Below are 25,947 nucleotides of genomic sequence, written 5' to 3'. Positions count from 1 at the left end.
AACTGCTTTTCTTGAGCTGAAATGGGGCCTGAGCAGATTATGTCAGCAAAATAAGCCTTAATTTTTGTAATTAGAGCTAAAAAAATACATTGGAAAAATTGAGCATAGCATTTTAATAATTTTTAAAACATCTTCTGTGTTTCTCTTGGTAGAAAGTAATACAAATAAAACGTGCAAAGCAGTTTCCTTCTAGGTGGGACAGATTTATACTTAAAAAATAGAATAAAAAAATGTTTTATAAGAAACATTACAGCTGACTACTTAAGCTTTTTTTAAAAAAGTGTGGCTACACTTAACCCTTTAAAAAAGTCATAATTTCTGGAGAACAAAATATTCTGAAATTAATTTCCATCAGCATGAAAACATCTTAAAGAAAAATTGATTATTTTTTTTCCTGTGTATATAAGGCTCAATTGTTTCTGCATAATGAGGCTCAAAATATTTTTTTGGCTCATTTGAAGGATGTTTTTTCACAATGCATTCTCATGATGAAAGTTCTGATTACATACCTTATAAGTTTTGAAAATATGAATAAATAGGAGACACAAGAGGTAGCATTTTCTGAGGAATGTAAAGTATTTTTGCAATTCTTTTTAGCAGTTGTGAAATTATCTTCTGAAGTTTCAAGTTGCAAATGACATTCTTCTTTCCCTTCCCAAAAGGCACTGAGGCGTGAACTGAAGGACAAAGAGCAAACTGTTCTCAATGCTGTGGACCAAGCACGAGTTTTCCTTGCTGACCAACCAATTGAGGGGCCTGAGGAACCAAGAAGGAGCTTGCATTCGAAAACAGGTCAGAAAATACTCTCTTCCAGGAATGGTTAAAAGGAAAGAAAAAGGACTTGCCTGTCTCTAGTACATATTTTATGTCCCAATTACTTGGTTAGACTTCAGATTTTTCCAAACCATATCCCAATTGCTTTTGTTAAAATGATTTAGCCTCAAAGTATTACTACTCTGCTTTGTAAGTACTCTATTAGTACTTACTAATAGTAGTATTAGTATACTAGAGAAAAATCTCTATTTCCTTTTCGAATTTTTGATTCAAAACACTTAAGTAATCAGTTTTGTTCTTTTCTTTTTTTCTTAACACGATAACCTATGTACCTTAAATGTAGTCAGAATAGTAGTTCAAGGATGCACATTCAAATGTATATGTATTGCTATTGCAAAGTTTTACTTCACAAATAGAAATAAATGTATTCAGGGGTGTATGTCATTAGAATTAAGAGGGTCAGCTTTAGAAAGGTAGTAATTACAGAATCTTAAAGATTTGAACATTAGATGAATTATTACCAAGGAATAAACCACAGCTATCCTAGAAACAATATTTGCGTAGTATTTGTTGAGGTATTTATCTATATCCGAGACCAATAAGGAGGTAAAAATTTTCCTTCTCCCTACCTGCCATAACCACAAAATAGAAAAATATAACAAAAATCTGTGTAATTAAGTCTTAGAATTATTTTTCTGATATAAGCTACAACATTATAAAATCTTACTTTTAATTATATAAGTATTGTTCTTGGAAAAAGTCTGCTTTTACAGAAATATCAGTTGCTGTAAGATATGAATAATTTACTGTTCTGTATAATTTACAAAATTATAGTATGGCTGCTTGTATTGGGAGTTATTTTTTTTCTTCCCATATGTCTTCCTATACATCTCCATAGCAAACTTCTAAAGTTTGTTCAGTGGAAACAACTAATCTTTCCTGCATCCGTACTTTGTGTTATTTCTGTGCAAATTTTTATGTGGTTTCCTATTCCCTAACTCAACTTCGTGATAAAGTTTGAATAGCTGATGATTAAAGCCAATGAACCATTTTTCCCTGTGATTAGTTCTGGTACCTTAGCTTCTGTAATATATCTTACTACTTCCTTTTTGAACTCTTGACTCCTGAAAACATAAGGTTTGTCTTTACTCTCAAACTTATTTGATGTATTGCATCTCGAATGTTTTAGTCTGTCTAAATCACGAGCAAGCTTGCAGCTGAAAAATAAGGAATACTCCCTTTATATTTGCTCATTCTTTCACACAAAAGCTTGAAGTTACAGACTGTCCTCTCAAAAGCCATAGAACTATCCAGCAGAAATGACGTGAATGAATAAAATATTACCAATGTAAAATGTTCATTTTCTAGCAGGGGTTGATATTAATGATGTAGTGTTGACTGAAGGGGCAAGACTAAACTTCAGACGATGAGCTGCATCATAGATTCTTTCTATGCAATCTATTATTACTAGTAGTAGTATTAATATTAGTATTATTAGTATTATGATATTGTGCTATGCAGGTGGCAGAGATAACAGAATAGCAGGGAATTCCATTATGACCATGGTAAACTGCATAACAATAACGGCCAAGGAGGTGGTCTGCAAGTGATGTATGAGTGTCTCTTGTCTAGTCATCGTATTTGAAAAATGATCAAACATGCTCAGACTGGGAAGCTTCATAGATGTGCATTGAACTTATTTTCCTCTTCCTTCTTTGCACTCAGTTCCATAGACTTTCTTTTTTAGAGCACACGGTGGGTTAGTCTTGCCTGTCAGCCAAACTTGCACCCATCTGCTCACTCGCTTCCTCTACCTCTGTGGCATGGAGACCAAAGATAGAAAGAAGAGTGAGAAAGCTCATGGGTCAAGATGGGGACAGATGCAAATCCCTTACAAGCTACTGTTATGGGCCAAACATATTTAGCTTGGGGAAAATAAACTATTTATTGTCATTTAAAAGAAAGATTTAATTACTGATTTAGTAGTGGAAAACAAAAAGACAAACATTAAAACCACAGCTTTCCTGCCCCCTTTCTCAGGCTCAACTTGACTCCTTCATTCCTATCTCCTTTGCCCCCTTGTTACGGCTGCAGGTCATGCGCAGCCTCTTTAACAGGGCAACGAGTGGTGTGAGAGGGTGGGAAAGTGGTGGGTCCATGGTCAGCCTAGCAGTTTCTCTCTGCTGCTCCTTTCTTCTCACATCCTTCCTCTGCCCCAGCGTGGGCTCTCCATGGGGAATATCTGCCCCAATATGGAGCTGTTCCTCCTCCTCCTCTGACCTTGGTGTTCACTCTGCTGTTTCTCCTTTTTGTTTCCTCCTCTTCCCTCTCTGGTGTTTTCTGCTGTTTCTTAACTACACTTTCCCTGAAGTGCCACCAGCATGGCTGAGGGCCTCAGCTGTGCCCTGCGGTGGGTCTTCTGGAGCCAGCTGTCCCCAGCACAGGGCAGCCCCGGCCTCTCCCCACAGAGGCCCCTGTGCAGCCGCCGCTGCCAGCAGCGGGCACCTACACCCCGCACAGAGCAGCGTTGCACTTTCTGTAATTAATAGACTTTCAGGCCAAAAGGCATCTTTGAATCATCTGCTCTGATCTCTTATATATCATGAGCTGTTAAATTTCACCCAGGACCGAATATAGTAATTTTTTTTTTCTGACAAGTAATGCCATCGATCTCCAGAAAGCTGCGTCTCTGGATTTGAAGACAACCAGACACAGACCATTTTTCTTCTGATTAACAATCTTCAGTGAAGGCTGTGGGTGCGGGCTTATTTTGCTTTCAAAATGTTTATTTTTTTATTTTCTGTCAGCTCCTTGATCACTAGTATTCTCTGCAGTAGATTAAAGTTAACTCGTTAACTTCAGTGAAGTACACTTCACGTTGCTAAAGAGGAAGGAGTGTGGTTTTGGAATGTAAGCTGTCTTTAAAAAAACATCGACGAACAGTGCGCAGCACTGTACGGTACTGACTTGAACATGGTTTTGGCTGCTTTTATAATACAAATAGCAAAACCTTTTTTTTATATCATAATCACACTAACTGGAAAAATCACTGTTTCTTGAGGTTAGTTCTTACCTTGTGTAATGGCAGGGGTGTTTGGGGGAAGGGTTAGCTAACCCAAAGAGGATAAAGGTTGTAAAATAGCTTTCTATTTTCTTCAATCTCTCCCTTTCCATCTGTTTTTTTTTTTTTCTTGCCCCTAGATCTTTTCAGGCCAGGGAGGGCATTGTTGCAAGGAAAAGGAATGAGAGAGATTTAGGAGAAAACTGATAAGAATCAGTTTTGAACTTGACTGACCGAGACCTAATTTAAGGATCTGTGCATACATACATGCATCCTTCCATCCAAAGAGAATATTTGTTATAGGATGCCTTATGATAACCCATTGTCTATAATGTTCTTGATAATTTCAAATATATCACAATAATGTAAAATCAGGTTATGATCAAGCCTTGGTTTCTTCTTTCCCATGTTGGCCTCATGCTTTCCATGTTGGCCTTCTACTGTGCCATGTAGTAACTGGTGCATTCAAACACAATTCTCCAGTTTCCAGGAAACTTCCTTCTAAGTTAATTTTATCTCCCATCTGTCTTTTCTTCTGATTTTGTTTTGCCATGTTTCTATAGGGAGGCCCCATCACCAAAAGCAAGCTTCACATTCTTCTTGCCTTTGAGCTGCTTCAGCATCTGCGTGGAGCTGATTGATAGTAGGCCAGCTGCTGAATTTTATACATAGGCAGGATAAGGAAATTGGAAATGCTCACATTTTTAGCTTTGTTGTCACTTGTCCATGGTATAGGAGAAAACTTAGATCTAAAAAAGTTAATTATAATTCTCTGCGGCATAGTTACAGTGCTCTGCTTAGATCCCTGTAGTGTTAGTAAAGTTACAGGTGAGGTGAAACACAAAGGAAAGCAGAAATAATATTTTCTGTCCCCATGGTTATATGTACCAATGATACAGCTTTGCTGAAATTCTGTCCTTAAAATTACACTGATGCAGTGAGGGAGTGGAGATAATTTTTTTTTTTTTTAAGATAACATAAACTAACATCCTAGCAGATTACCACAGGCCACTACACTGATTCTCACTGCCATAGTGAATGTTTCCAGGTGTCTGCAGTATTGCTGAAGTACTTCAGTAGCTTCTAGTTTTCTTACAGCAATCAGAGTCCTAGTTTTGAAAGCTGTTGTTTGGTAGCAAAGGTTGTTGTGATAAACCCCACATTTAAAATTAAGTATTTACCATTGTTATCTCCTCTTAATTGACAGTGTAGAAAACCCCATAAATCATATCTGTTATAAGAGAAATATATTAATAAGTATCAGTGAATTACATGCATATACTTTATTTAAACTTGTAGATACACAACATATTCACCTGTTTCAGACACAAATAAAAGTCCAACTTCTGCGCTTCCTAGCACTGAACACATTCAGATAAATTCTGTGCCATAATTTTTACTCTCAGCAAGAAAGATCTCACTGGAAATGGGAAATTTACTGTTTTCTAATGTATTTAGCAGGTAACATTTCTATTCCCAACCACTTGTGCCTGTCCACTAGCCTACCACACACCACTGGAATAGGTGTTTTTTCTCTGCTATGCAGCTGCGCTGAATCTGAAGTCTCGAGTGTGAAAATTAGAAGAAGTGCTTAGGAGAATGAAGAGGGTATGGCCCACCGGAGTTCGGTGGAATCATGCCCAGAAACTACTTACACTTTTTTTAACATCGCTGCCTCTGTTTTAGTTGGATCTCATTCACGTCTGACTTCTGAGAGTTCCTTCATAAGATTAGAGAAACATGCAGTTGCCCATGAGAGAATCTCAAACTAAGCATCTCTCTCCTTTTCAAATAGAACTCTTAAGTCACCCTACAAGTTTAGTCCATCTGGGTAGAACCTTGAATTTCTTCCTGTAGAGTCTACATGGCTTCCTGCTTGCAGTCATACTAGTAAAGTTTGAGGAAGTTGTTTCCATTTGCAGAGTGGTGGGGAGTGCAAACTTAGAGAAATTTAAAGCCCCTTTTTTTTTAACAGCTGAGTATTGGAAGCAGGCTGTCCTGAGACCATAGTGCTTATTTTTATTTTATTTTATTTTAACCATGAAGACCTAAGGATATAAGCAGAGTTGTATTCATTCTTGACGTGTATGCTATGTTATGGCTTGTTTTTAGCTGAAACACAGGATGCTTCCCAGGTGGAAGCCATGTTCTTAAAGTTTAACTGTTGCCTGGTTTTAAAGACTCCAGAAACCAGTAAAGCTTTGTCTGCAAGAAAATTCTCAGTTGCGCTGCTAGAAACACAGTTGGCTGATGGGTGTTAAAGGCTGGGACCTTGTTTGAAAGAAAGCTCCTTTCTTACACTCCAGAGCAAACATATCTCATAAACATTGTAAATGAGCCTCAAGAAAGCAAATTGGAAATTGCAGAATATTAAACAAAAATTATACAGAAGAGAAAACAGGCTGAAGCAACTTGCTTAGAAGGTTCAAAAAAGTTCAGAACATGGGTGTTTTAAAGTGCTGTGTTGTTGTTGTTATAGGGCTCCTTGACTTGATGGCATCCTATCTTTTGTGCTGCCTGACTGTCTTTATTTTCTGTTTTTGTATTGTTTTGGAATAAAATAGATGCCTTTATTTTGTTTTGAAATGCTGTTAGGGGATGTGTATCTGTCTCCTGCAGCCTTGCTGAGGAGCTGCCTGCCATATGTGCTGTGCCAGAAGAAAATCTTTATTGATCTTTGGAAGAAATGAAAGGCCTGTTACAATTTGCAGTTGCAGTGCTTTGGAAAGAAATGTAGGATTAATTCCTTGCTTACCTAGAGTAACTGGGATACAGTGGTGAAAGCCTTCTCTCCATTAGTCCTCTCCCTTCAACAGGAATTGGAAGAAGACATAGTAGCTTGGTGATGCCGTAACGGTACTGTTGTATTTGGATTTTTCCGGTTTTGTGTCAGGAGCAGACTAAAACTGTATTTGTACCTGGTTTATGTTCCTGGAGCAACACAAACTTTGGGTTTCCACTGTGCAAAAATATTGTGAATTTGCTTTGGATCACACCATTTATTACAAAATGGTGGCTTGTTTTTAGTGAAAAGTATTATATGTGTTTTGATTATATTGGCAGATTACACTGGTTGTGCTGGATGAATGCATGATTCTCAGGATTGCTCAGGAGACTAAATTCTTTAGTTTTCTGGAGATGGATGCTATGGAACGACTTAATTACCTCTTTTAACTAGAAGCTATTTTCTCTTTATTTTGTCCTTCTATGTCTTCACAACCAGCATCCACTGGGAAATATCAACAGCCATTATTAAAGGATATGTATATTTGCTAGCATTGTTCTTGTTTGTCTTTATCTGGAGCCCATACTCTGGGCTGTTTCCAGCAGTATTCATCACACGTGAGGTTAACAGCTTTCATTTTCTCTGCTTTTCGCAATCCCGTCTTCTGCAGACCTAAGGTAATTTGTCTTTTATCCTGCAGAGACTTTCTTCATTCACTCTTCATTTAATTATATTTGTTTGGTTTGAAGAACTTTCAGTTTTGATAGAAGAAAACCTAAATGGGCTAAGATGAAAATGACTGTGCTTTTTCTTTGTTTTAACTACTTATGCAATAGATATTTGAATAGGAGAAAAAGGTGACATACTGCGTTATGCTTGCATGGTTGCTTGGAGTCTGACTAAGTGCTACATTTCCACATTAACCAGTTGCTGCTTATACTTTAAACTTCCTATTCCCATCCCATCAGAACTAAGTTTTTTTTATGTTTTCTTTTGGGTTTTTTTTCCTGTAAAGTTCAGGCTTGAAAGTTTTCCTTGCTTGGCACTCTGTCTCTGCTAGAGACACAGAAAAGCTGGTGGTGCTTTCATTGCTTTGTTTGTCACAAAACATGCTTATTAAAATCAAGTTTTTTCCACTACAGAAGCAGCCTTTTTTTTCCTGCACTTTCTCCCTGACTGCAAGGTCAGTTAATATCTTTTCTCTCTGATAAACAGATGGCCCACTGAGTACAGGCTTTTCTTACTTTCTGAACGGGTGCTGAAGTAGAGATAATATAATAAGTACCATCAAAAAAACAAAAGGGGTGGAGGGGAAATCTGATCATTGAGAAGACTTCATATTAAGTGGGGACAAAAAAAGCAACAACTACTGTCCAGCATTTTTTCACAGCAAAAAGGAACTCTGTCTGCCAGTGCATGTAATGACAAACAGGTATAACAAATTCCAAACTCACAGAAGAATGTTCTCACTGTTAAGACATTTTTTTGAGGTTTACTATTCTATGCTACACAACTAGTATCTTGGAGAATGTGTTACCTGCTTGAAAAAAAATTAATGTGTTGTTCATTAATAAGTTGGATTTTCATGATGGAAAACATGAAATTATAGAAGACATTTCTTTCTTCAGTGAGTAGATGCTGAATGGTTTTATAGCTAAGAAAAATGTATTTTGCTTTATTTCCCTAGTAGATGTCTTTTTAGGGCAAGTTTACAAGCATTTCCAAGGCTTTTGTAAAATAAAGCATTCCTGCAATGAATTAATATTTTTCATACAAAATGTGTGGCAGAGAGCCTTGCACAAGGATGCTGATTTGACAAATGGTCTTAAAAGATGTTTGGTTTTCAGTTCTGTTGGGATACCTATATCACCCCAGTCAATCTGGAATTTTTTCCCCTCCTGTCTGTCATGAGTAAAACAGTCGTCTTTCAGCTGGCCAGACAAAGTCAGGCTCTTGTTCCCCTCTTCTATTCCCATGTATTGCTACAGCCACTTTTTTCCTTATTGCTTCTACTGCAACAAGAAGCACCCATTCAATCTGTTGTGTCAGTACCTTTATGAACAACCAAAAAGTTTTGCAAGATTTTTCAGCTCTTACTAAAGCTTTCAGCATGTTCCTTGTCAAGTGACTGATCATTTTAAGTGACCCGCTAATAATCTAGTTTAGAACTGTTAAGTCCTTCCAACCTTCTATTCTTTTATGCAGAATTGGTAGGTTTTGCCTCTGATAACAGGTGAAGGATGATGCAAGCACATATGTTGAATAAAAAAGTCAGATTGCAGCTTTGCATATATATAACTTCTATTTAGTCCAGTTTTGGGGTATAATGTCCCCTATATTCACGTGTTCAAGATGCCAACAAAGGAGGCTTCCTCCACTGGCTCTGCAATTTTCTGTCCCCTTTAAATGAAGCTCAGTGTTCCCCTTCCTTGTGCAAAGTGTTCTAATTCTAGGTACTCCCTTAATCCTCATCTAAAATCCTGCATCTCTTACTCCGGAGGTCTGGTTGTCTTCAACCTATAGTTGTAACACAGGATATTATAGGATACCTCAGCCTATGAGGTATTCTATGATACTGAACTCTGCCAGTAGGTGCAACTTCCCTGCATGCTGCAATTTAGCTTGGCTTCTAGTTTGTTCACAGCTCCTTTGTCCCTGGACTGTAGTGGATCCTCATTCAGTCATTAATGGTATATTATTATTCTTAATGGTGAATAATTCCAAAATTACTTCCAGTAACAACTTCTTTGGTAATTTTATGTAAGCAATTTGTAGCTGTTGTTTTTTATTTAAAGCAACAGTTTTTACTTGAAAGAGTTTTTTTGCTTAGAACTTAAGCTTTATTTCTTTTCCTTTTTCTAAAATCTGTTGCAAAGCTTGGGGTAAAGATCATCCCAGAACTGTGTTGTCCTATGATGTAGTTTATTTTACCGTGAACTGCTGGAATTCCAGAGATAAGGTACAATTTATCACAGCCTATCTTTGGTCTTCATCTTTATTCTGGTCTGCCAGTATTGCAAATTGTGGGTTTCTGCCATGTCTCTATATCCCAGAGCTACATACATAATTTATATCCCTTTGCACCTAGTTAAACATTGCAGGTTTTTGCCACAACTGTTCCTCCCCAAATTCCTCTCGCAAATACTCTCTTGCTATTGCGGTATCCATAAGCCTGGCTAGCCTCTGCCTTTGCTGGCAGAGTGCACATGAGCAGTGCTCTTCTGTGATAATTTATGACACCCAGCAACTCACTGACATATATTGGCAAGATCAAAATCTCTTTTGTCCCTCTCAGCTCCACTCTTTCTTCAAATGGTTCTCTTTTTTTTTAAAAGAGCTTTACTAATTCTGGAAGTCAAAACATGCACTGGAACCTACAGCCTAGGCATTTGTTTCCCTTCCTTTGGTCATGTTGGCTCTTGTTGATTGTCCTTGCCTCCCATTCTCCTTTGGTTACCATTGGTGGTACTTTTTTCTCCTACGTATCCACTTCCTAGCAAGTTACCTTGTTCTTTTGGGCAACACTCAGTCATTTGGCAACATCCTTTTCCCCATACGTGCTCCTCTGGTATTTGTTGTCTAGCATGTATCAAGACTAAGATGGGCTAACAACATTTGAAAAAAAATTTTAAAAAAATAATAAACAAATATGTGTAATTGTTGGGCAGAAACTCTGGTTTTGATCCAAATAACTCCCTGTTACTTTTACATCTGAGAAAAATGTGCCTGCCTTTCTCAGCAGAATATAATACATTAGAATGTATTCTAATGATTTATTTTGCATTAATTACTTGCAGTGTGATTTCCTGTATTGGGTGCTATCGAACAATAGTTGCATCACCAGAGGCATAGTAAGAGAACTTTTGCAAGCATAACAGTGCATTTACTTTGACATTCATCTAGCCTTCGAAAAGAAAAAAGCTTTGTCCCCTCGTTTTTTGTATGTTCCCCTCTCACTCTCCTCCTCCAAGTTAGCAACTACAAGTTTAGTCAGTTATAATGATTTTAAAGACCGTATATCACTAAATGGAAGATTGTATGTCTCACCTGACTTCTGACAAAAATGATGCTTTCATCTTTGCATGATTGTGTATAATTTATTCCTAGACAACACTTGAATTTTAATCACAAGGATACTGTGATAAACCTTTTGCAAGGGTTTTATGTAGGAGTGAATAGGAGGCCAGTTGGCTTAGTTTCAGCGTATGCCACATCTCTCCCCCTTCTTTTGTTCTCTGATTTCTGCGTTATATGAAGTTTCCTCTGCTTGCTTCTCTGCCTGCAGAAACCGCAAGGTTGTTATGTAGACGGGGACTCCTCTGACACTGGCGCTGTTTCTTTGTCATTATCGAAGCAACTTTCCCTAGTGAAGGAAGCTACCTGTGACTTTTTTCAGCAAGGCCCCTCTGAGCAGTAGGCAGTGGGACCTGCTGGGGATGTCTTAGGGTTTTCTTTTTAGCTTTCTGACTGTCCTGGTCTTGCTCAGTCTCAAACTGAAAGGCAGCATCATGTTCTCTTAATGATAGATGACCTGACTTGCAGAAATCATCTGTTGTGGAGAAGAAATAAGTCACCAGCTGACTCACTTCTTCTTGTCAAAGAGGGCTGAGGCATGTCTATGGTGTGGAGTTCTGTCCGATGTCTTGCAGATGTACCAGGGACTGGGGATTTAAATATAAGCAACTTACTGAAATAATCAGTATCATCTCCTGTGACTACATCCTGAGATTATGTGTGTGTCCACTTTGGCTTTGCTTATTCAGTGGCAGCTGGTCTTCGCTAACATGAATGGGTTTTCTATGGTTGCTGTGTCGCGTGGAATTTAAACACGTAAGCCTGAAATTTGTGAGAAATACTTCACCATAAGCTCGGCTCTTTTTCAGTCAATAGGTTCATTAAACATTTTTGGGTTTGCAAAACCTATTCAAAACAGCCTTTTAGGACTGTGGTGTTAACACAGAAAAATGGATGCAGAGCTGCAGAACCGCTTACCACATGGTACTCAGTGCACCTTGGTTTTTGCTAGCGAATAGGCAGAGAAGAGACATCCTGGGGGTCGGGTGAAAGGTGGTGGTAAGTTATCCAGGAACAAAGTACTGTTCTTGTTCTTTCTACATGAAATGGTCCCCAGATTCCCTATTGCAGTTTCCAGCAGGGAAGAATGATCTTTTATTTCCTCCCCCTGTGCCTTAAAAAAACCTACCACAAATCAGCGGTAAACTGCATTTGCTTTGCAGATATCATAATACATGGAAGTCAGGAATAGTTTCCTGTATTTTGATCAAGCTTTATTTTGTCATTGGGAGTGACTAAGGTTTATTTCACTTAAGGCAAGGTGGACTTTCTTCTACCTTGTACTCGCTGAAATAAATTATCGGTTGACTCTGGACTTACTGACTGCCTTGAGCATGTACCTCAGGAGCACTGTCTATTTAACTAGAAATGAGTAAGAGGAAAAATAAACAGTGTAACTTTTCTTTCCCTCTGCAGAATTGACCCCTGAGGAAAAAGCCATGAGGATTGCCAAAGCTATGCGTAAGCAGTCATCAGAGGTAAAAGAGAAATGGGAGAACCTAAATGCCAGTGCCAGTATCTGGCAGAAACAGGTGGACAAAGCATTAGAAAAACTGAAAGACTTGCAGTGTGCCATGGATGACCTCGATGCTGACTTGAAGGAGGCTGAAAATGTGAGGAATGGCTGGAAACCCGTGGGAGACTTGCTCATAGATTCATTACCAGATCACATTGAGAAAAGTACAGTAAGTGTGGAACTCCTGGCAAATATTTAGCCTGTGTGAGAGTCAGACCCCTCCATTCTTCTACCCCTAGTCACATTACATAGGTATACAGTTTATACTTGTATGCTCATGTAGAGTTTGAAGTGCTTTTTAAAGCCTAGATCTGAGGTCTCAAAGAAAGTCCAGTGCTGTGCCACATTCCCTGTGTCAGCTGTGATTGCATAAGCACATGTGATCAGCAAGCTACAGGTGTGTACAGAATGTGACTGTCAGTAAAAGAAGAAAAATTGAGTTCTAGGATTTAAATATTTTCCTCCTAGAAATACTGTCTAATCCATAGTTAGGCCACAGGTGTGTTTGGAGCTTTGTCTAGGCACCGGAGTTTGAGTGAGTGGAGTCGATTACCGTCCCAGCAGATGACAGTAGGCTCCCCTTCTTTTCATAGTGGTGAGCTGTCAGATCTGTTTGGCCATCATGTATAACTTTCTCCTTAGGAAAACATTTAGAGGTCTTTATGTATATACTTCTGTATGACAGATTTAATTTCTGTTCCTTAGCTTTCACAAACTTCACATATCTATTGTCTATTTTAGCTTGTATGAGTGAAAACTTTTATTTGGTTTTACTTTAGCCTGGCTTCTTTTCAGGTTTATTTCAAGGTGAAGAACACATACTACAGTATAATGTTGTCATGGGCATACCAGTTCTTGCAGCCAGGGTTCCAGGCCACCCATATAGGGCTCAGCACCCCAAGGCATGGCTGCTCATTATGGCTAGTAGTCATCCCCTGCTTTAGCTGCATAGCTTGGGTCGGGACCCAATGCAGAGCTCCCCAGAGAAGGAATACCTTCTGATAACCGATATCGTCCAGGAAAGCTCACTGGAAACAGCACAGTGCTTGAGGCAGGGCCTGAATATCAGGGATTCCAGGAGAAGTGGGTAAGCGCATGTAGTAGAGGAAATTGCTGTTTCAGGAAAATTTAGCAGTTATCACCAAGCTTCTGTTTCACAAACACAACTTCGCAGCTTTAAGCCAAAGAATGACTATGCAAAACATTAGAGGACCCTTGGGTCATGTACCTGACCATCCATGTGTTCAGCATCGGACGCTGGTGTCAGAAGAATGAAGGGCCATGGGCTGCAACCAGTTTTCTGCAAATACTCTGTGTATACATGGCCTGTGAACTCACATGATATTAACACAGGACTGCATTATTACACATATATCGATGTAAACACCCTCATTCTCCAAATGTTGTTGTTACGATCAGGTTTAATGGAATGAAAATCTTTAAAAGAAAGACAAAGCTGATTTATTTCCAGACTGCTGTTGATTTGAGAAGAGTAATGTATCTCCTCCTCCCCCTCTTACTTTTTATTATATATACTAAAGCAAGCACCAAGACGTTGATGCTGAATAGCCCTTCGTATCATGTCAAGAAGCGATTTGTCATATCTTGATGGCTTTTTTCTGTAAGGAGAAAAGCAAAGTCTTTTAGATTTTCATTGCTGTGGAAAAACTGAAACATCAGCTGAATAGGGGCCTGTTGCCTGTCTAGAAGCCAAATGCTTCTTTCTTGCCAGTAGATGCCTTCTGTTCCTGGGCCTGATGAGAGACATTTTGAAGGGAGGGAAATAATTGAATTGTCCAAAGAAAATATTTTTTCTGGTTGTTTTTGGCTTGTTTCATGATGTTAAATCAAGATGTTTATAGTGTTGAACAATCCTGCTCACAACAAAAAAGACATTTGATGTATCTGTAACCAAAACTTGCATCAGTTTTGTCTTAATACTGTATTTAGTTCCATTTGATTTCCATTTTTAATCATTGCAATAATTTTACTTTACGGTTCTACAGTAAAACATTGTACTCCTTTTCCTTAGAAGATACGTTCCTTCGTGCTTTTCTAATTCAATAATAGTTTTTAAATTGAATTTTTGTCAGCTGCTTAATACTGAAAAACCGTAGTTACTGAACACATATTTTTTCTTAAGAGCACTTGACAGGCTGTATACTCTTAAAGTTCCTGATAGAACATTGTGTATTTCTTTTTGGAAAGAAAAGCTCTAAAGTGACAAGGCAGCACTAAAAGTCTTAATTAAATTGTTTTAGGGGTGCAATTTGGATATGGGCATTTGGGTAAATTCCATACTGTTTTTCTCTAAAGATGGATATGAAGGAGTTAATAAGAATATTTAAGTGAGTGAACTTTCTTTGCTGGTGAACTCAGAGTTGCATGCAGTTGCTTAGGATAAGCTGCCACATTGGGCACATCAGCACCATCGTGAGTTTATGGTGGTTTTTGTGCTGCTCAGATGTCTGTTAAGCATAAATATATGCTTGTTGCTGTTCTAGGCTTTTAGAGAAGAAATTGCTCCCATCAACTTGAAAGTTAAAACAGTGAATGATTTGTCCAGTCAGCTGTCTCCACTTGACCTTTATCCATCATTAAAAATGTCTCGTCAACTGGATGATCTTAATATGCGGTGGAAACTTTTACAGGTATTCTTCTGAATGTATGCAGCAGGTGGGGCAGGGGAGGGATGCTTCTCACTCTCTTCTGTTCTCTTAAAAGATCCATTATTACCATTTGTTCATTATTTCTGTCTTTAAGGTGTTACTTCAGTGGTACTGAAGCAACAAAGGGAGCTGTCTTTCCTTCTATGGTTTGACCAAAAGCTTTTCGTATCAAGATTTTTTTAAGCAGTTTTCTCACTCGGGAGACTGCATTAATCTCTGGAGACTAGTGGGAACTATTTCTGCATGCCTTTTTTTATATTTCTTATAGCAGTATTTTTACTGCATAAATCATTGTTACTGAAAACTGGTGTACATATTTCTGTTGTTTTTCCAGCACCTGTGAAAGCTGTTTTATTTTGGTTTTGAATGTTCAGTTTCTGCAGGGAATTTCACTTAAAGTGACTTAAGTATTAGTAGAGCTGTAACAAGATGTGAGCAATAGCATATTTAACATTATACAACAGAAGAGGGTATGCTGTAAGAGATTCATATTGCTTAGTTATGGTTGTTGTACATAAATGGTCTGAGAAAGGTAAATCAATGTGCCTGATTACAGTTCAAACTCATGCACAGTTTCACAGTGAATGGTTTAATGAAGTTTCTTACATCAGTTCAAGTTCATTTATCAAATTTTGCACTTTCTCAGTCCTTGGTTTTTTTTTTTTTTGGTAGGAAATACTTATTGTGAGTCAGCTGCTATTTATTTCTTTACCTGGTTTCTAAAGGTGATACTGAGTGTCTGAAAGAACTGAGGGAAGGATGGAGGATCTGTCACCTCTCTTGCTGGGAGTTGTGGGACTGAATTTTCAAAACCTGGGCATCAGCTTCTGGGCTAGTAGTTTTGAATTGGTTGCTCCTGAGAGGCAAAACTATTAATGTGTCTTATCAGTCCTTCCCTTCCATAATGTAATTTGGTAATGGGTTTGTTTTGGATTTTTTTGGTGTCCTCTCAAGTTTAGTTAACTAAGCAGCCAAACTGCTTCTGGGTGTGTTAGTGCAGTTTCAGTTAATAAACCAGGGAAGAGTCACGTCAGCCAGTGAAGTGGTATCTTCCAAAATGGTTTTGTGCTGCAAAGGCAGCCGTAAGATCAATACAATCAAACTGAGACCTGCTGACTATGGAAATTTGGGGAACGGAAGGGTTGGGAGGAGGTCAGAGACTTCAGCAGTCAGCTATAGTCACCATGAAACTACCGTTGTTCATTACTGAGCTGCAGTACTTGCACGAGAACGCTGCAAGAGATGAACATGACTTTCATCAAGCAAATGAAAGAAAAAAGTAGCCTTGAATAGCTGCATGTCAAATAAGTGCTATGACACACAGACAAATTTATTTAACTAAAAATGAATGTAAACAAGTGTTTTTATTATCATGGCCCTGGTGTTACAAAGTAAATGCAATGTAAATTTTGTGTACGTGTGTTTATGTGCAGGTGTCTGTAGAAGATCGCCTTAAACAGCTACAGGAGGCACACCGAGATTTTGGGCCTGCGTCACAGCACTTTCTTTCCAGTAAGCTCTTTGAATTAATAGATGCATGTGAGATCTGATGGCTTTCTCAAACATGGACTGTTCTTTACTCCAGTTTTCCCTATGACTTGAGGAACAGGAAGTTCCTCTTCTATGTTGTTATCTACCTCCCTGTTTTTCTAGGGGTGTTTCATCTTCATAACTCCACTGACATTCTCACTGGTGTGTTTCCCTCAGGGATCACTGTAACATCTTGATGAGTTACAGTTGTGCCCCTGGCTGCTTTATTCTTTATCCTCTGTTTGCTACAAGGCCTGACCTGTGGCTGTTGCAGAATCTCTATGTATTCATAACCACATCTTCTCATCCCCTGCTACCTCTTTCCTCAGTTTCCTTTTGCTTCCACACTTGCTGGGAAGAGCTGCCTGGATTTTTCTTTATTAAAGGCTTCACGTCATACATTCCTGGAACTTCAAATAAAGGGGTGGGGAAAGCAAACCTGTATCACTTCCTCTTGAGACCCATCCTTACATCTTTTTCCGTTTAGTGAAAATTTTAGACATGTAAGCCTACAATCTCCCATATACTAAGAGTGCAAAAGCAGATGTTCTGCTTCCTTGTTCTCATTTGATTTGTTACGGATAGATAGGTTGTGATATCAAGATCTATGTTGATTTTCTACATTCTAGCCTATCTACCATCATCAGAGCTCGTGATACAAAGTTTTAACCAAATCAGGTCTCCAGTTTTTAACTGACGTTTTCAATAATAAAGATAAAATTATTGCAGGAGCTGAGAAGTGAACATAAAAATGAGCAGCTCTGTCCCAGAGATTCTCAAGTGCTGTATGTCACTGAATAGCTAAACAGCTAATATAATTTAAAACAATAAATAAATCTTTATTTCTTCTTGAGTTACATGACAACTGTGTTCTTATTTTAAATTGACAATTAGTTTTTCAGTAAACATCATGATAAACAAGATGCAGTGTATTTAAAATATTACAGCTGTTATGCAAAATAACGATTCCTGGAGCCACTTTGTCCTTTTTTAAATTGACACAACAAACAAACAACTTTAAAAGTATGTGTGTTTGTTTTTGTTGTTGTTGTTTTGGTTTTTTAAACCCCATTAGAAGTATTTTATAGTGTTACCACAGTGGCTTTGTAGCCCTTCCAATCTCAGACTGGTAACCGTGACCTGGACAGGACACCTATGTAATAATTTGCTAAAAAGAATATAGTTAGAGTGGTACCTTTGGCACTGTTGAAAAACAGCAGACTAACTGTCTGGGAGAGTAGTCAGTGTAGTCTGTGTAATTAAAACAGACTATGAAGCAATGTTAGAGAAGACGCAATTTCCCTTACTCTAGCTGGTTGGAGAAGTTCCTGACACTCCTGTGTCACTGTTAAGGCTGTCATGTCTCCTCACCTGGACCAATGCAAATGTTCAGATGACTGATCTTGGCGGCGGGGGGAGGAAGATTCAGTGAAAGAGTCCACATGTAAAACCAGGAAGCCTGCCAGGCAAGGTTGGCTGGTTTTGTTTGCCTTTGACCTGGATCATTTCCTTGATTTGGCTTACAGCATGACACACAAAAAAATTGAATTCACAAGAATGAGTGGTGAACTGGCTTTGTTGCTGCATAAAACGTTCATAGAATTATGTCCAAAGAGACTATTCAGTGCCTTATCAGCATGCCTCAGCCTTGCTTTGGGCATCTTCTCCAGTCTTAAGGGGACATTCAGTTTACATCACATACAAAAGTCAAGAAGGGAGAGTTTCCAGAATGCATGTTGGTAGATACCACAAAGAGCTATAGCCAAGTATCAGAGTCCTGCAAAACCAAATAATACGCAGTTATCTGGATAAATTGTTTGTTAAAAACAACCAACCTCCTTCCTCACACAAACTACAACAAATACTTCTTTTAAAAAAGAATCTGTTTTAAGAGCTTGAACTAGACAGAGTTACAGAACTTAATACCTCCAACTTTATGTAAAGCCTGTTAAGTGAAAGCCAGGGACAGTAACTTCAAAAGGAAAGTAATAAAAAAATCATTAAATCTGGAAAAATGATGATTTTATCCTGACAGGTTGAAATAGTGCATATTCTAAATCAAATTTTTCAAACCTTTTTAGCAGCCATAAATGACTTCTGACTGTGAGGAACAAGTGGAGTGGTAGTCTGAATAAAATAACCTTAAACTCCTAAAACTGAGATTATGATTATGTATGTCTTGTGCAAATCTTCATCTCCAAAGTTGCACTTCTGAATTAGAGGGGAGGTTTTTATCTGTGCTCATTTGACAGCAGCTATTTTAAGTTTACCTCACCTACCTATTACTCTTCCTCCAAATCTGAACAAGAGACTATAGCTTGCCACCACACCATTTTCAGCTGACTAGCTCCCAGTTGTCATTTAATCAGTAATTTGTGCTAGCAAAACACGTATTTCTACCTGTTCATCAGATTCACAGAATCATAGGTTGGAAGGGACGTCAAAGATCATCTGGCCCAACCTTTCATAGGAAAGGGAGCATAAGTGAGTTTGTCTAGCTCCCTGACTTCAGCCCTGATTTCACCTCCAGAGCTAGTAATGTTTCTCTGCTAAAAAGACACAGTGCAGTGTTTAATCCTGCTGTTGGAGTTCTTGGAACACCAATTATATGAATTCACCCAGACCATCAGTAAGAAGGTGCTTCAGAATATTTTTGAAGGCTAGCAAATATGACATTGGCCCTTCCTAAAATGTCCTGTAGTAGGATGCTGAGGTAAAACAGTATTAGTAGGCCACTACAGTCTATGATGCCTCTCTTTGCTGAGCTATTTTTCCCCCTCACATTAGTGTTAGGTCGAATTTGACAGCTCTTTTTTTCAGTGCTTTTGGGTGGAAAGTAAGCTCCTTGCAAGTTATCAGAAAATTTTACTCACTCATCAGTAAATTTTACAGATAAAGATGAAGAGTCCTTATAATTCTTTGCAAAAGGATTGTTTTGTTGTCTCCTGCCTTTAGAAACAGTAACCTGCTTTTTCTGTAATTCATTAATTTTCTAAAGGCCAAGATCCACTCCTCTCTGTTGTGTTTCTTGTACACTTTCTTAGAAGAATCTATGAACATCCACAGAGCACTGAGACCACATGTTCCCTAAAAAATAGCCTAGGTTTTCAAGTGGCCTGCTCAAAGCATCTCTTGAGTGGTGTCCAGCCTTACTAATATCTGCAGGCCTGTTCGTGAGTGCCAGGATCAATAACTACTCTGTTCAGTTTTCATCGAGAAACTGATTTTTAAAACAAGAATGGGAGTTTCACTTTGCAGACTTCTGTGCAGCAGAGAACTGTCAATGGTTTTAGAAAGGTTGTTCCCAAATAAGTAGAATATGAATTGGTCCTTAATAATTACTAGTTTAATTTATTATGTTGTTTAGTCCATATCTGTGTCAGTGCAGAATATCTATACTCTGTCATAGCACATAAATTGTACCTAAGCAAACTCTAGCCAGATTTTTCTTCTTAGTTAGCTGACATAATTAGTGTTGTAGTATTGGAGCCACCATAGGTGCCAAATTGCAACACTAAAGAATGAAACTCTAAAGCTGGTGGCCACCTTCACCTACCTGGTTGTTTTTTTTTGTTGGGGTTTGGGTTTTTTTTTTTTACTTATGAATGCTTAAGGATTATTTTTTAGTTAACTACCTCTATTTGAGCATTTAGCCTCTACTGTTTTTTTCTTTACCGGCTAACTACCTACCTGCTTTAAATCGTGATACAGAATTTTCTCTATTTTTTCTAGTGAATAATGTGATTTACTTGGTTCCTGTAGTTTCCTAAATATTCTTTCCAGTTAATCTGTCTTTCAGGACGTGAATGTTTCTTTAAATTATGAGCCATGACATTTTGTGTGGTCCAGGAAGAGGTCACAGCCATTAAACTGCTCAGGGAACAGCCATCTGGGAGCAAGGCGAGACCTGCCCCTCTCTGCAGCAGCACCAGCCTGTGTGGGGCTTACATGGCTTGTGAGTCTTCGCTGCAGCCTGAGAGGTCTTAGGGGAAAAGGGAAGAGTTACTTTCAAATGGATTTTTTTTTTTTTCCAAAGAGGGATGAGCTCTTAAGTGGGCCATACTTGCAGAAAATGATGTTAATTGAGAGTTTAATCACTTGAGAACCAATGTGGATCAAAGCTGTGTCTCATTTTACCAGGTTTTTAAACAGGGGTGTTAGCACCCAAGAGTAAGCACTCTGTCGTGAAAGTGTTGGCATGCGTGTACACATGTATGTACGCAATACAGTACAAATTCATCTCATTGTGGTGATCAGTTATTCCTGCCTGTTCTTTCCATCTGTGCTTCTACAGTGAATCTAATGAAGTGAGTTTCTTCTGTGATAAAACCCTAATTAACCAGGCACTAGTCTGGTAATTTCTGGTAGGACATATACGTACCTCTGGGTCTTCAGCAAATAGCTGCTTTTAAGTTGCACCAGTAGTCCTGTGGGCCAGAACGTGTTTTCCCCTTTTATCTCCTGGGATCTTTAGATAAGCAGAGTTGTAGTGTCATGTATGGCTTCGTGTCTGTTGCAACTTGGTGTGCAGAAGGCTTCTTGGTGTTATGGATGATATCTGTTGATGTATCAGACTTGCATAAATTCTGCAAAGATTACCGCTGTTCAGCAAAGAGTGCAAAGACAGGTTTTAATGCCTTTTTTGTTAGTCATACAGTGTTAATCAATATTAATTTGAGTTGGAAATAGGAGCTAAGGATTGTAACTAATAAAAATAAGGTTGATATTTCTCCTTTTTGTTCTGTTGCAGAGCATTAATTATAGTAGTGGAAGCATTTATTTTCAAAGCTTAAACTGATAATAATTCTATGGAGGTAGGAAAACCAGTGTTTCCATTTTCCCTGGATGCATAGCTTGCTTGCTCAGAATTTATTATCCTTCTTTGAATTAGAATGACCACATTTGTTTTATTTCCAGCTTGGCATCAAATAGATGCCTAGAATCATCTTGATAGATTGCTGTTGTTTTCTCCAGCTGATTTTCTAATTACTGAAAGTTGTCTGGCAAATTTTAATTGTTCCCATTTAATTTATTATAACTGTTTTAATTGTAAAATAAATAAATAAATATAGCTGTGGGTTTTTTTTTTATTTGACAAGTGCTTTCTAATAATTACCTTCTCTTTATTTCCTCAGCCTCAGTACAGTTTCCATGGCAGAGATCTGTTTCACATAACAAAGTACCCTATTATATCAAGTAAGTTTGCCTTGATTCTTTTTTCTTTAAGCATAACAGAGGGTCTTCTCACCGTAACCTGGCAGAAAAACATAGATGCTAAGTAGTAACTAGAAATGTTATCATGAGTTTCTCTACATAGTGTTATGCTGCATATACTAGATATTTTTATGTTGATTGCTTTGCATCCTGTATAATTTAGAAATACGTAAAAAGAAATCAGTGACAAACCCTAACTAAAACCCCCAGTCAAACATAGGAAACAGCAGTGATGCTCCAGTGTAATACAGTATCAGTATTCAAACTAGGCTTCTTCCTATGTGTGTGGCTCATCCAGAGTATAAACTGTACAGTAAAGGGAAAAAAAGCTGTATATGTAACGTATTTAAAAATGCAAAGTTTATAAGCTATAGCAAAACAGTGGTGACTAATATGTATAGAGCCCATTCATCATTTTTTACAAAATACTTTCCGGAACAGACACATGATGATTTTCCTTCTGTCATTTTCTTTACCTTATGGAAGTTTTTATAGTACTTGATATTAATGCAAATGTAAAATTAATGTAAATATTGACAAAAATTGTACAAATACTTTGGTTACCAAGAGGAATGGTTGAGATACTTATTTTGAAAATAATAAGAAATAATAAGAAATAATAAGAAATACTTAGAGGTATGGAAATTTTGATGTGTTCTACTTGGAGCAATCCTTAACTTGGGTTTTGTCATTCCATCAGTGTTTATTTACATACGGTTTGCCAATAATTTAAAGGCAAAGATTGCGGCTTTGAGAGAAGGATAGCTTTTTACCAGAGAGGTAAATGAAATTTTTAGAAGGCACAGTGTATAGTAAACCAGACCCAGAGTAGTTCATTTTAGGCTGAAGGAAATCTGTGTTAAAATGTTATCAGTTTGAGTTTGGGAAAAGTAGGGGGGGGGTTAAGTCTGTAGAATGACTATGAATTTGACCTACAGATAATTCGTTCTGCAAGAACATCAGTGAGGGCTTTGTACTATTGCATATCGCTTTGTCATAAATCTGAGTGCCACATTTCGTGTTTCAAACAATTTATGAGGGCTTGAGGGCTTTGAAATGCAGGTAACAGTAAAACTATGTCAATCAAACCTGTTGTTATCATCTCAAGGTGACAGTTGTTTTCAAACTGTGATATGAAGATTCATTTTTTTAAAGGGTCTGGGTAGGTAGCTAGAAAAAGCAAAAACCTACTGTGAAGATCTTTGAATTCTCTGTAAAAGTATTTGCAGTTCTGCTGCAAAGTTTCACAGGAGGCAACAGAAAGCTGTGACACACTGGAGGAGGGGTTCCTCCCTCAGCCCCAAGTGGAAAAGGAGAGGCCAGAGGTTGGATGTGGAGGCAGACAGACTGCCCTGACTTGGGCAGCAGTGCAACTAAAATGATCACACCTATGCAGTAATTCAAAGAAAACGCTGAAGTATCAAACTACAAAGCGCAAGAAGAAAACTGCCCTGAATCAGTCTTTTTTTTCTTGTGGGTATGTCCTTAGCGGGCATTGAAAGATGGCAATTCACATTACTGCTCTACCTGATCAGAGCTGGTAGCTGAAGTTGGGAGTGTTTACCAGGTGCAAGCTGGCCTGCAGAGGGGTCTCTGGAGCTCCCGAGTGCATTCAGAGTTGGAGGATAGAGACAGGGTGGATAGTCCTACCACCACAACAGGTGGAACAAACTAAGATTAAAGCTTCTGATCTGTGCTGAGCAAAGCAAAAATTATTAACTTGAATATTTCATATGCATATCCTTTTTTTATAATTCATAATACTTTTTTTTTTTTCCGTTTCTGGGCATCTCCCTTGCCCTACCTCGGACACCATTCAGTTTTTGAGAAATCTTTTTTGATCATGACTAATTCAGAAGAAGGAGCCTTTCCACTGTGTGTACTAGGTGCAATCCTGCAAGCACACAAATTGGTGGCAAAGTATCCACTGATACTGTGGGCTTGCTCTCATAGTAGTGTGTTGGCTGTCCTGGAGCTAGACTAGGGAATGAAGCCGGTAAGGACTGAGAAACAAACCCTAGCACCTCTCAGAAATTATTTGAATGGTCTTGCACAGAAAGTTTGATAAAGGGGCAGAAGTATAGGGCAAGTTCTCTGAGGTTCGAGGTCTTTATAGAAGCAGAGACCACTGGTTTATTTTGAGGATGGCTTTAATGAAGTCAACAGAATTAACTACTGCATCTCAAAGACTTTTCCAGTAATCTTTCCCTACTTTCAACATGATACGTGCTGCTGAAACAATGTCTTGATTCTTGTGTCTTGAAAGAGAAGAATAATGTTACATGTAACCAGTAGGATTTATGAATTTTAAAAAGCTTGAGGAGGAATATTGAATTTCGGTAGCTCCACAGTCTGACAAGCAGACTGACCTTGGCAGTTTCCTTCATTTCTTATTGCTTACTGATCTAAACTTCAGCGATGGCAGCAGCAGCTGTATTAAACACAGAGTTGTGGAAAATAAAAGCAGAAAAGAACTGATTCTGAACTTCATTTACTTTGGTATAATCAGGCTGGAGAGTACTCTTAGCTTTAAATATTCTTTTAAATCTTCATCTATTCCCTAATTCCAGATATAGTTTAAAGAGAGGAAATGCTGACACAAAAACTTATTTGACTGGAATGATTAAATGAGCTTTTGTAATGCAATTCAAGAGAACAGTCAACAAGTTTTAATGGTTGTTCATATAGAAAGAAATTCTGGGAAAGAGGCAAAGATTAAGTTAGTTTTCTTATTTTTTTGTTTAAATGTACTAATGTCTTTGAATGAGGTGCCTTTGGTGTAAAACACAGCATGAGTAGAAGGAATAGTTATGATGAGTCTCAGTAACTATCACTCAAAAGCAATTATATTTACTGTTTTTACAGCACGACTTATATGTTCAGAGAGAAAGTTTAAGGTACCAGTTGTTCATTTTATGGGGTAAGGAACAAAACCAGCAGAAGAGGGAGAATAAAAGTATGATTCGATGATTGGTGGCTGAAAAATGATGATTTTTTTTAAATTAAGTTTGAAAGGGAAATAAATGCTAATTGAAATCAGACTACTTTAATTCTGAATAAGAACATACGCTCTTCTTAGACAACCATAAATTCATACCTTTACCTCATTTTGGTTGCTTTTTGGGAGTGTCCTTGAATGAGAAATGTAAAATATTCAGAAGTGGCATAGCTGTAGATGATGATGTAGTTGTACCTCTGTTAAGATGAGTATTTAAAAAAAATACTGCACTCTTCACAGTTTTATTGCACATGGAGAATGGAGTTTAAAAAAAAATCAGGGAACTGCAGCTGAGAAGGCAGGAGGGAGCACTTTAGGTAGCAATGAATGTGTAAGGAAAATGTCAAAATTACATGAGATGTCTGTATTTTCAAATGAGCAGCATTTGTTCTCTTTGTTTCCTGATGCCAGAGGTAACTTGCACTTACGTGCATAGAGAGAAGTGTCTCAGAGAAAGAGATCCTTGGTGTGCCAGCCCATCTTGGTGGCTTTGGAGTACAGTTTGTTCTCCCCACGCTATTTACTAATGCCCTTTCCAGGGTCGTAATGGAAGCACGTGAAAGATTAAAAACCCAATGTACAAACTCCTCTGCCCCCTAAGTTCAAACACAGGCAGTCTGGGTTTGGGGCATTTTGGAATGGAGTGACTATTCTGCTTGGCTGGAAGAAGGATTTATAATTCATTGAGCCCAGTTTTATCAAGGTGTGTGCGCCCTGGGCTATGGCAGATATTTGGTTGAACTGAACCTACACACATGATTTAGCCTCTCCTCTTGAATTCTTATTATGTAAACCAAATTTGCCAAATGGCTTTGCCTCTGTTGATGTGATTTTTGTTTAGTCCTTTTTGCCTCCTGTTTGATTTTTTTCTTAATGACAATTGATAGAATTTTTTGTATTTCTGTAGTGTCTTCTCTGTCACAGTAGAACTCGATCAATGAAAACTTGAGTCAGTAAAATGTTGATGCTGTTAAAAAAAAAAAAGCTTTGTATTTCATACTTTATAAAAGAGAATGGAACTAATGAGCAGTATGGAGGGGGATACAGTACAGCAGGCATGTTATTTACTAATGCACTTTTGATAATAAAAATGTGAAGTTTGGGCAAAAGATTTGGCAAACTTGCCATTAAATACATAATTCATAGGTTGGTTTGCAAAAGATTGAGATTTAATAAGGAGAGGTTTCTGCTGTTGTTCAGTTATAACTATTTGAATCACATGCTTGGCCTCTGTAACAGAAAATAAAAAAATAAAGCCTATATTACATAGCACTTCAATAAAAATATTCTAAAGTAAAAGAGAACAATAAAGGAGACACTATATATGATCATTAAACATCTTTGAGAAATACACGATGAAGTGAAAGGAATGTGCAGAAAACATAA

The 25,947-nt window shown here is 38.0% G+C and overlaps 1 protein-coding gene across 1 annotated transcript in view; it reads left to right on the top strand.

The window, feature by feature from the left end:
* Nucleotides 1-25,947, top strand: part of UTRN (utrophin) — a gene marked incomplete at its 3' end in the record, with an annotated part of 391,562 nt that overhangs the window by 300,109 nt on the left and 65,506 nt on the right. The window contains exons 54-58 of the mRNA XM_081998557.1: nt 663-792; nt 12,051-12,319; nt 14,655-14,801; nt 16,253-16,331; nt 21,485-21,545. Coding sequence (XP_081854683.1) covers nt 663-792; nt 12,051-12,319; nt 14,655-14,801; nt 16,253-16,331; nt 21,485-21,545 — 686 coding nt within the window. The remainder of the gene's footprint in view (nt 1-662; nt 793-12,050; nt 12,320-14,654; nt 14,802-16,252; nt 16,332-21,484; nt 21,546-25,947) is intronic.

This window comes from Phaethon aethereus, assembly GCF_964289735.1.
Source record: "Phaethon aethereus genome assembly, chromosome: 3".
Taxonomy (NCBI): Eukaryota; Metazoa; Chordata; class Aves; order Phaethontiformes; family Phaethontidae; genus Phaethon; species Phaethon aethereus.
This window is presented reverse-complemented; position numbering and strand designations above follow the sequence as displayed.